The sequence below is a fragment of the Parasteatoda tepidariorum genome, chromosome 3, assembly GCF_982258835.1.
Source record: "Parasteatoda tepidariorum strain Cologne lab strain chromosome 3, Ptep-v5.0, whole genome shotgun sequence".
Taxonomy (NCBI): domain Eukaryota; kingdom Metazoa; phylum Arthropoda; class Arachnida; order Araneae; family Theridiidae; genus Parasteatoda; species Parasteatoda tepidariorum.
Genome location: NC_141757.1, coordinates 47,124,576 through 47,136,466, shown reverse-complemented (window position 1 = coordinate 47,136,466; position 11,891 = coordinate 47,124,576). Strand labels below are relative to the sequence as shown.

The 11,891-nt window shown below is 27.4% G+C and overlaps 1 protein-coding gene across 6 annotated transcripts in view; it reads right to left on the bottom strand.

Annotated features, from left to right (window-relative positions):
- Positions 1-11,689, bottom strand: part of 5PtaseI (inositol polyphosphate-5-phosphatase A) — a 42,642-nt gene extending 30,953 nt beyond the window's left edge. For 2 of the 6 annotated variants that reach the window (XR_015432531.1, XM_016061840.4), the window contains exons 1-9: positions 11,366-11,668; positions 10,364-10,405; positions 9,960-10,060; positions 8,478-8,565; positions 5,546-5,609; positions 5,235-5,338; positions 3,457-3,585; positions 1,739-1,794; positions 89-173 (exon numbers count right to left, since the gene is read on the bottom strand). Coding sequence is in view for 4 of the 6 variants with exons in the window: in XM_016061840.4 (XP_015917326.1) it covers positions 89-173; positions 1,739-1,794; positions 3,457-3,585; positions 5,235-5,338; positions 5,546-5,609; positions 8,478-8,565; positions 9,960-10,060; positions 10,364-10,405; positions 11,366-11,425 (729 nt within the window). In the remaining 2 variants the exon portion in view is untranslated. Of the gene's footprint in view, positions 1-88; positions 174-1,738; positions 1,795-3,456; positions 3,586-5,234; positions 5,339-5,545; positions 5,610-8,477; positions 8,566-9,959; positions 10,061-10,363; positions 10,406-11,365 lie in introns of all 6 variants that reach the window. The other 4 variants (XR_011636468.2, XM_071179027.2, XM_016061839.5 and 1 more) reach the window with 4 other exon arrangements.
- Between the last annotated feature and the right edge of the window lie 202 nt (positions 11,690-11,891).

Below are 11,891 nucleotides of genomic sequence, written 5' to 3'. Positions count from 1 at the left end.
AAAAATTATTCTATTCACAGAATGTAGTTCATTCTTCTTAATTTTTTTTCTTTTTTTAGGAATACCAAACGTAAAAAGATATATTTACCTGAACTATGCCTTTGGTATCGAGACGAAAATTGAAATCACCAAATATGAAAAATGGCACTTTTTCAAGAGAGTCAACAGAAAACCTAGAGAAATATTATTTCACTGGATTAAAAAAATTATCAATTATGTTAAATCAATTAACACATACAAATAAACATTACTTTTACATTCTAAATATATTTACTAAGATTTGTGAGTTTTAAGTGAACTTTTAAAAATTCACTTAATTTACAAACATTTATTTTATTATCATAACAATGCTGTAAAAGAAAAGTTCCAGAATTTTGACAATGTTCCAGAATTTTGATTTAACAAAACTTATGAATTAAACAGTAAATATTGGTATGATGTTAATATAGTTTGTTTCATTAATTAATACAACATTCAATCCCTACACTCTTTTAATTAATTAAACATTTAATTCCACAATGATTAAAAGACACTGCTTTAAATTGCTTTTTATTTCGAAATTTCACTACCTTTCCCAATGATAAACCCTGAAAAATTGGTCATGCCTTAGGCAAATTTATGTTCTCTAATTATCAGTTTCTTAATCAATTTCAAATCAACTTCAAATTTCTTAATCAATTTTAAAGCCACTAAGCTTTAAAAAAATAATTTTATCTACAAAAATTTTTAAAAAATGTGCGTAAAATACATTGTGGAAAGTTTTGTGAAAAAATTGGCTCTTAAAAACACTTAAACCGTTTATAATAATATAAAAGCAAATACAGTCAAACCTCGATATAAGTTCATCCGCATATAAAGTCACTTTTACAAAGACTCAGCTCACTGAATAGGAATTCTTTGTTACAGATATATGGTCAAGTTTTAAAAATCTTTATCGCTTATAAGGTCACTTTTATCTGAGGCGAGGGGAGTTCTTTTTAAACAAAAGCCTATTTAACTTCTTCACAAGGCAATTACCCTTCTCAAATTCTATGAAAATGTTGCAACCAACAAACAAGCTACAATTTCTGAAATTGTTTCACAGTGAGGACAATGACAGTGATCCTGAGACTGTAGCTGTTTCCCAAGCAGAAGCTTTCAATGCAATAAATGTCATATGAAATATTTTTACAAACCATGAGGGAGCTGAGGAACATTTTGAGAAGTTACAAAATCTAGAAAACATCGTTCGAAAAATGAAACCAAAAACGAGACAGACCTGGATAAATGATTTATTTTAAATAAGGTAAGATGTAATGTATTGATGTATTTTTTGAGGAAATTTGTAAACAGCTTTATTTTAAATTAAAATTTTTTTAAAAATCTAACTTTCTTTAATTCTTTACTAATTCTGCTAAAATTTATTGACTTAAATATTTAATTTATGGCCAATAGTTTTCGTTTGTATTACCATTTTTAAAAAATCATAATGCGTATTATTTACGTGCTTAGTTACGAACTGCTAATGAATCAGTTAAAAGGTCACCCCGCTTATAAGGTCACTTTTGCGATGTCCTTATGGTGACCTTATATCGAGGTTTGACTGTACATGCATTATTTAATATTAAATTGGAATATTGCTGTTAAGATCTGTTACTTTAATCAAATAAGGAGATAAAATTATCAAGATTCAATAACAATAACAGCATTAGTACTTTTAAAAAAAAATGTTATTTAGATAGTTGATTCACTCACTGACCTATGCAAAGCATATCCTAAAGCACTTTGTCTGGTTTTACTGTACTTTGAGGGGCACTGCAACAAAAAGTTTATAATTTATTCATTTTTAAATAAAGTAAGAAACCAAAACAAAAACAGCATGAACAAAACAGATAACATATTATACAGTAGAGAGCCATTTATCCGGAACCGGAAAACCAGGGAAAATTTTGCTTGGTATTCCCGCTATTTTAAAGTAGAATGATTATAAAAAAAAAGCAGAAATTTGAGTAATCCTTGAAGTTGAGTAGAGGAAAATGTGAGGAAAGGGGGAATTCTTCTCCCCACTTGCCCAGAGAAACTTCAATTCTTCCCCTAACCTTGAAGATCATTAGATCTAGAGGTGGCAGGGAAGGGACAAATGTTTTATTTTCTTCTGTGTGTGGGAAAGAATCCTTGTTTTCTGATAAGCTGACGTCAATCAAACTTAAAGGAGTGGTATGCTGATTTCGTTTTCTCCTTGATTTAGGAGGGGGTGGGAAAAATGCATTGCACAAGCATATCAATGAATGTCAGAGTTAAGGAATTTCAAACTTCTGGATAAGAGTATTGACATTTTAGATTTACTTTAAATCCACTTTAGTTACTCAGTTTTTGTTATCCTTGATTTATTATGATAAATTGTTTTAATATTTCGGATAATGCATTATTTATCAGGAACAAAACGTTTTTTTAAACACCAGTTATATTAATCTATTAGACATTGATTAACAAAACAATATATACATATATATATATATTTTTAATAAATTCTGATTTTTTTAGAAATGCGGTACTATTAGCAAGTTTTTCTTGATGTGGAATCACATCTGCTTTCGTTAAAAGTAGTCTTTTTATAAAAAATAAAAGGAGAAGATTGTTTATTAATTTAAGCATATAATTATTTGTTAATAAAAGCAGACGATTATTTTATGAAGCAGATAGCAGTTTTCTTTTTTTAATTTTGATTCCATTTTTCTGATTCTACTGCCTTTGAGTTTTTTTTTTCTTTGTAAGATAAATTTCGTACTCTATAAATTAATTCTTTATATTAATAAATTTTATCATTAAATTTTTTTTTTTTTTTTTTTTTAAATTCCATTGATCTTATAATATCCTGCTTTGTTCCAGGTTTTAATATTTATGTTAGTGCCTTTTTTAAACATCATTTCCATTTGACAATTTCAAGTGTTGTTTTTATTTAGATTAATTAATAAATTTATTTAGATTAGATTAACGTTTTAACTTTATCGTCCCCCCCCCCGTATAATTAGGTATGAAATATATTGCGTTTTTTAATTATTGGTTTTGTTAATTTGGGAATTTTAATTATTTTCAAAAAATAAATACGTGAATTTTGTATTTCTTAAATTTGTTTTTCTTGTCTAAACTTGCAAATGTTTTTGTCCTTTTAAATGTTACTTTTCTACCATTTTTTTAATGTAAGAGATCTTTTCGTTTCTTTCTTATTTTAAAATGTGTTTCACTTTTTTCATGTAATTTGGGCTTGATAAAACATTGATTAACGGCACTTTTGGCCGATCCAGAAAACCGGGATAACGATGGGCCCGAGCATCTTGGTAAATTGGTTCTCTACTGTATTTTGATTTTAAATCAAAAACAAAATGACATGATTTAAAACATAATGATGAGCTGTTTAATCAGTTTATATATGAAATGCATATATAAAAGTAAAACTTCTATAAAATATTAACTAACCTCTTCCATAGCAACAAAATTAGACTCATCATGAAAAAGATGAATATTGACTAGATCAAAAGCTGTATAACCGATTCTCCATCTCGTTCTCATGAAGCCTTTCCTCGACCATTTACACTGCAATAAAAACTAAAATAATAATACTAAAACTATAAACTAATAAAAACTGCAAAACTAAAATAATAAAAATTTCAATAAATTACACTGTAATAAAAACTAATTATAATGCATCCTTTAAAAGAAATAATTCAATGACAAAAACAATTAAGAGAACCGAATGGAAGAAATTGAAAATGATCAATACATTGTTCAGCAATAAGCATTATAAAAATAACTCTAAATTTAAACAAATTAAATGTAATATTGCACCAGAAAGTTTAAAGTTTTTAACATCAACTCTTTCAGAAAAATAATCATTTTCTTATTATTTATTTTACTTTTATAAAAAATTTGAAAATATCCTATTAATTAAGAGTTGCTCAAAGTATTCATACTTAACAGAATTAGTTGGTAATGATAAAAATAATAATATTTTTAATTGTGAACTCAATATATGATTTATAGTATACCAGTTTAATAGGTTAATTGTTGATTTAGTATCATTTTGATTATGATATTTCAACATTATTTATCTAAAATAAAATGAAGAATTTGTGTGTATGTATGTTCTCCTCGTATGTCGTCTTCTTTAGCCTCCAATCCTAACATTTGTTTAAAATTTTCAATTAGATGGTTCAGGAACGATATTTGAAAAGTTGAATTTTCTGATTGGTCTAGCATAAGCCATTGTTTTAAACTAAACTATAGATGGTTCTGCCTTTTTACCTAATATTTTAAAGATAACACCATTCATGTTTGATAGTTTATAGCTCTCTTCATTCAGAAAAGAAGTTTATTGCACGTTCTTTAACAAGTATTTGTTACACCAGATAAACTAAATTATCAATGTGAATGTCGTCGCAAGTGCGGTCTATGTCACCTAATTAGTATTCCTAAATTTAATAATGTAAGACATGTTTTAGTTTATAGTTATGCTTTTAAAATGTATTTTGAAACTAAATAATATAAAATCAACAGTAATTGAATTTAAAAAAACTGAGCTATATCTGAAAAGAAAGAATAATAAAGAGATAGTACTAATTCATTTAGGTGTAACTTAAAACAGTGTCATACTATAATTGATGCCATTGATGCTCAACAAATTTTGGTAAAATTTACTCAATTAAAAAATAAGCTTTGTATTAAAAAGCAAAACTATTTTAAGAAAATGGAAATACTTCATATAGGAGAAACGTAAAATTGCCATACTATTATTGAAAAACTCTTCATATTATTGTACTTGGTTTAGTTTCAAATTAAATTAGTACATTTGACACATATTAAAACTACATCAATACTGTGCGGGCTTTTTTAATCGATACTGTGGAAAGAGTTTTTTTTTACATGTTACAAAATCTCAATTGAGGACAAATGATTTTATTTTTCAATGCAAACAAATTAGTGAAATTTCACTCAAATGTATTAGAGGTGTATTCTTTACAAATTTGTATGAAAATTTTAGCCTTCAGCTTCGTAAGTTGCTAAAAAATTACAGGTAAGCCTTCCAAGTTATAAAAATTGCAACTAAGAGTAATTATTTTGTGGAATAGTATTCTAAATTATTTCTTTTCCTAACTGCAGAATAACATAAAATAGCTTAAGAAATTAAAATAAATATTGAATATCTAAATAAAACAAATACAGTCATAAAAATAAACAAAAATTGCTTATATACATACTTCAGGAACTATTTCTGCAGTAAATTTTACTTTTTCTTTTGTTCCTATGTGTTCAATATTTCCATTATATATCTCCTTTCCAACGACTGGTACATATTTATGATCTGAAAGAAGAAAAAAAAGCTAAAATATCTGACAAAAATGAAGTTTTATCATTTTATTTCAAGACACATTGGTATAACAGAAACTTATCATACAGAAAGTTCTTAAAAAATTTAACATGCACAATAAGTTAGATTAAAATATCTACATATGTTCAACCATTACAGCATTATTAAAAAAATGAATTTGGTTATTTAAAGAGAATGCACCTCGAAAATCCCAAATCTGTACATCTTTCAAGCTATTGTGAACAAAATAGAGACTGCCAAGAGCCTATAAAGAAGAGGTTAAACATAAATTTTTTTGAGAAACAGATAATAAAATAAATATTACACAAAATTTTCCATATCACGAATATTTTAATTATTTTTGAGGAAGTCTCATAAATTTTTTTTCTTTCAATTTTACTTTAGACAACATTTACTTCAGACAGATAAAATTTTAAAATATGAGGTTAAGTTTTCAAAGCAAAATTTAAACTTTACATTAATTTTTTTGCAGTTCTTTCCTTAAAAAAATAATTTTTAATAAAAACAAAAGAGTATATTAAAAAATTTCAATCAACAATAACAATTATTTTTCTTTTTATAATTCAGATTAGGTTAATAATTAAGATAACCATGGCTACATTTTTTTTTTACTTAGAGTTATAATCATAGGTAAAAAATTAGATGAGCATTATGGAATCTGCTAAATAAACACATTTCATTTCTAAAAAGGCAGAACATATGAAATACTAGCTGCCCTTGGAAGCCAAATTGCCCCTTCTCACAAACTCAGTGAGTCAACATGGACCCTGTTCATATAATAACAGACGTGCCAACCTAGCAAAATTAACATTCAGGAGTTTCCCTAACAAGAATTCAGGAGATTTCAGGAGGGGTAAAAAAAGGTGAATGGTATGCAACATTTAGCACTTCTAAGGAATTTTAAGTAAAAAATTTATTAAATATAAGAATGCAAGAAATTTTACACACTAATAGAGCAATAATTGTTTAAAAATATTAAATGGAAATAAAATAATTAAACACAGATTTAGCAACACAAAACTATATTAGGTAGATACTCTTTAAATAAATACCATTTCCTTAATAAAATACCATTTCCTTAATAAAAGATTATTCAAAAACCCTTGACACTGTAATAAAAATGCACAAAAACTTCTAAAAAATAAACAAATTGAATAACTATTTTATTTTAAAAAACCAATTCAATACTAATGTATAAAAATACTAATGTCTGTACAATAAAGAACCAATCATCCGGGATGCTCGGGACCATCGCTATCCCGGATGTCTTAATTTCCCGGTTTCCTGGATCGACAAAAAAGTGTCGCTAATCGATGTTTTATCAAACCCAAATTACAAGGAAAAAATTTAAACACATTTTAAAGTAAGAGAAAAAAGAAAAGCACTCCTAAATCTAAAAAGGAAAAAAATTGTAGTAAAATAAAATTTAAAAGAATAAAAAAATTTGCAAGTTTAGACAAGAAAAACAAGTTTAAAAAATAATTACGATTCCTAAATCAACTAATAAACCAAATCAATGATTAAATAACGCAATATATTTCATGGGGTGGGGGGGCGAAAATAAAAGGAAAACCTATTAATCTAAATAAAAACACTTGAAAATTATCGAACCGAAACGGTAGTTAAAAAACGGCACTAGCATAAATATTAAAACCTAGAACAAGGCAAGATCAACGGACTTTAAAAAAAAAAAACTAATGAAAAAATTTGGTAATACAAATAATTTCATTGAGTGCAAAATTTATCATGAAAAAGAAAAAAAAGAAAGTGGAATCAGAAAAACGAAACTGCAATCTGCTTCATAAAATAATTGTATGCTTAAATTAATAAACAATTCTCCTTTTTCTTATTTTTTATAAAAACGCGATTTTTAATTAAAGTAGGTGTGATTCCACATCAAGAAAAACTTGCGAATGATACCGCACTTCAAAAGAAAAACATTTTATTTTCATTAATCGATGTCAAATAGATAAATATATTTTTCTCTTTCATCTTCTGTTCACTGATATGCATGTGAAATGCATTTTCCCCACCCCCTCGTAAATCAAACAGCAAACGAAATCATCATGCCACTCCTTTGAGTTTAACGACCTAAAAGAGAATAAAGATCTAAAATCTTCAAGGTCGCGGAAGAAATGACGTTTCTCTGGGTAAACGGGGAAAAAAATTCTTCCCTTCCTCACATTTTCCTCTACTCAACTTCAAGGATTAGTCCAGTTTCCGCTTTTTTTTTCATATCGTTTTAGTTCAAAATGGCTCGAGAACCGAGCAAATTTTTTTTCCGGATTATCTGGATACCAGATAAATGGTTCTCTACTGTATGCATGAAAAAAAGAGTTGCAGACTTAGCTCTCCGCTATTAAGTCTTGCTAAAGTCATTGGTACATGATTTGTTGAAATTGATCCATACTTCCGTTTCGACTTAAGACATCCTTGAAAAAAAAACATTTTTTTTTTTAAATATACGAAGACTAAACGAATAATTGATATCACGTTGCTAGTTTACGAGCTTGTTGCCAACCGTGGAAAAATACGCATTAAAAACTATAAAAACAGCAAGATACAATATCAATTCCAACTATCGAGAGTACGAGTTTCCCTACTCCTGAACGGACGTCACTCGATAACGACATGTGACGTCATTGCATTCAACTCCACACGAAAGAAGAGGAAGATTTCATCTCCGGCCCCAGTGTAAGGGGGCGGGTGAAATAGGAGTGTTAAGAGGTAACGTTGAAGAGGGGGGAAAATAAAGCATGTTCAGCTACGCTTCAGGCAGATGGTAGTTTGATAAGAGGGGATGGAATTCAAGCTGAAAGAAAAACTTACTTTCGCGGAAAAATTAGGTAATTTTGAGTTTGGCCGTCGATCGCAGTAAAATTCGGGAGTTTTTCAAATCAATTCCGGAGGGCGGGAGAATAACTCAAAATTAGGGTGACTCCCGCAAAATGCGGGAGAGTTGGCACGTCTGTAATAATAATAAGTATTACTTTGCAGTAATAGATTTTAAAAAAATCAACAACAAAAAAATCTAAATAAATCTGATTATACTTATCACCACAACTATTTCAAAAGATGCAATCCAAATAAAAATTTATTATTAGCTACTAACTGTAAATTTCTCTCGACAATTGAAATCTTCATCCAAATATACTTTCATTTTACCAAAACTGCTCAACTCTTCACTCATCATAAGGGCCCTGTTTAAATGAAAGATTCAATTAGAAAAATTGCAAAAAAAAACATTTATAGACTTTTAAACTACTTATTCTATAAACTTTTTACAGTTTACAAAGTTACACGCAATTTAGTTAAATCATACCAACACTATAATATGTCGAAATTAAATCTAGTAATATGAGTGAGTGTGTTAAAAAACCATAATCAAAAAATTAGCGAAAACAGAAATAGTTTCCTAAGAATTGAATTTTTAATGAACTTTTTCAAAATTAAATCTTTAATTTCATGATTAAAAAAATGCGTTATTTGAATTTTCTAAAAATAAATCATATTTTACACACACAAAAAAAGAGTATCTAAGTAATAGCAAACTAAAATATAATTTTCATAAAATTTAAACTATTACTCTTTATCCAACTTTGGAGACACTATACTCAATTATAATATATGATGAAAAATTTCAATAAAAATATACTTAAATGTGCATGAATGGGAAAATAATTATACATTACAAGTGAAAACCTCTTCAACTTTAATACTACTACTTTAATACTATATAAATAGCATGCACCAAAAATATTGCATAATTTTTTACTAAGTGTAAAATAAAAATTAGAGCCCCATAAACTTTTTATGAAAAATATGGAGATTTTTTATATGCACAATTTCGTACTTAATGTACTTAGTTCAAAAGTACTTAGTGGTTCAAAAGTACTTAATGGTTCATAAATATCCTTATTAATAAGTGCAGATAATTAGATACAAAAATGATGTACTTCTTTTCAAACATGATTTTTTGCTGGCAGATACTGACTTTCGATTTTAGAATATAGAAAACCTCAACCTACTCCATGATAAAATGTTCAACTTTTTATATAGGTCACTAGACTACCAATTCGGGAGCCACCCATCTCTTCTGCAAAGGATCAAAATTGTGATGATCCTTCTCCAAATCATCCTCAGTGATGTTTTCCAGATCATCTTTGATAGCCCAAAGTGTGGCTTAAGTGCGACCTAAATTAAGTACTACTACTACTAAATCTAATTTAAACTCTGAGAGTGTCTCCTCTAACACAAAGGCAAGACTTGGCTTAGATCGTTTAGAGCAAATTTTACTAGAGAAAAGACACAAGAATATTTCACAGCATCTTTCAATAATTTAAGTGTGCAACAAAAATAATTTGACATGTATTTATAAGAAGTTATCCATCTATAAAGAACAAAATACTTGGCAAAATATCAAAATAAGTAAACAAATTACATTTTAGAAAAAAAGGTTATTTTGAAACCCTTTAAACTAAATAGTACTTACTACTCTCTATTACTTAAAGCTAAAAAATTAAAAAAGAAAAAAATGGATAAAAATTTTAAAAACACTTAACAATACTTAACTTTTTTATTAATAGATACTCACCGAATAAATTCTTGAACATTTTTAGATGAGTCTTTGTAATCTTTACCACCAACTTCTTGACAGTGAAGAGCCAAGAACTTTGGCTCTAGGCGCTTGATAACCTTGAAAAAGAGAAAACATAAGTTTAGGATAAAAAAAAAATATTATAATAATAGCATAAAAAGACTGAGAAACCTAACCTTTAACAATTATCAATAAATTTTAATTTCAAATTTGGCAATATTTTTATTTTAAAAACTAATAAATCTGCCAAATAATTCTTATCACAATTGCTTCTTGAAGATCAACTTATAAACTATTACATACTCATGCACATCAAATATTATAAGATATAAAAAAGTTACATTATAACAATCAAAATTATGAGCAAAAAGCAAAAATTTATACAGAAAAGAATATTTTACCATTAAAAATTCCTTTAGCCATATTTCCAAAAGATTTTCGGGCTAGAAATAAACATACATTAACTGTTAATATATTATCAAAAATAAAAGCCAAAATATTAAGTAAAAAATGTTATATTTTATAAGTGTATGATGTAAATTATTACTAAAGAATATATAAGCATTTTTATGAATTAGCAATTATTATGAAGAAAAAAAAATGTTACTGCAATTAAATTGTTGTTAGTTAAAAATTTATATTTCATTTCATTTATATTTTATGATATAAATAATGAGTTGGAAGAGAAAAATTATACCAATGTCAAAGAATAAACACTGTTGAGAAATAATTTACAAAGACATAATTTAAATTTCATCTTTTTAAAAGTAAAAACAATAGAAATTAGTAATTTTCAATAGTTCAATACAATGTGAAGAAAACACATAAAAAAAAAAAACTTAAATCTGAAAAATTTTTCTTCGTTTCAATTTTAAAATACATAATAAAATATGTGAAATTTTATTTCATAAAAACGCAAAAAATTGCAATAAAAAGTAGAAAAACAAATTAATGAAGAAAGAATAGATTAAATGATTTATACTTTTTTTCCAAAGAAAATAAACTACACAATGATATTCAGTAGTTTGCGTGAACTCCAACTGACCAAATAATTAATTACAATAAAAAGAGCTAACATATTTAATCCACTTAAAAACAATGACATTAATTGTTTCCCCCCCGTCAGTACAAAGAGAGCATTATTAAGAGGAAAAACAAAATCTAAACTAGAGAATTCTTTATGACATGGGGTATTAAAAATAGAAAAATAAAATTGGCAGGATCAATTTCTATGTAAGAGCAAAACATAAAACGAACAAATCAACTTTCATAATAAAATAATTTAAAAAGCTAGGAAAAATTTCAGAAAAACTGAGATAGGTAGTATAAAAATAGTAGAATAATTTTTCTTTTAATTAGATGTTTAAATGCAAACGATTCTTTTTAATTCAAATAAAACTTACATCTTCAAAGATCGATCCAACGTTGGCAGACACAAGTAAGAAGGGCACTAGTTCTTCCATACTCAAAAGCAAAACCACTTGACGGTGTCTTCTACACCGTCCAATAAGTGAAATTAGTGCCCATAATGCTTGAAGTAGATACGCAAGTCGAAATTCCAAATCAAAAATCAATACGGCAGACGATCCATTTTGACAAACAATTGTACTTTTTAATTTTATTTCTATTTAACCACTCAATTCTTAATTAAATAAATATTTCAGACAGGAAAGCAGCAAATGTTGCCACAGAATGAGAATCATCTCAAAAAATACAAGGCCAAATGAAAAGTAGGAAACATCGATATTTTCGAACGGCTCCAAAAAGTGGACTTTCTGAACGAAAAATCTCCGGATCGGTTGATGCGCTGAATGCGAATGCGTTCCTCGGATAACTGAGAGACCATTCTTACTCAACGCGATAAAAGCATCGCCGTTCACTGTCCCATCTCCCAAAAGGTGTAGAAACGTGACGTTAAAGTGACGTCTT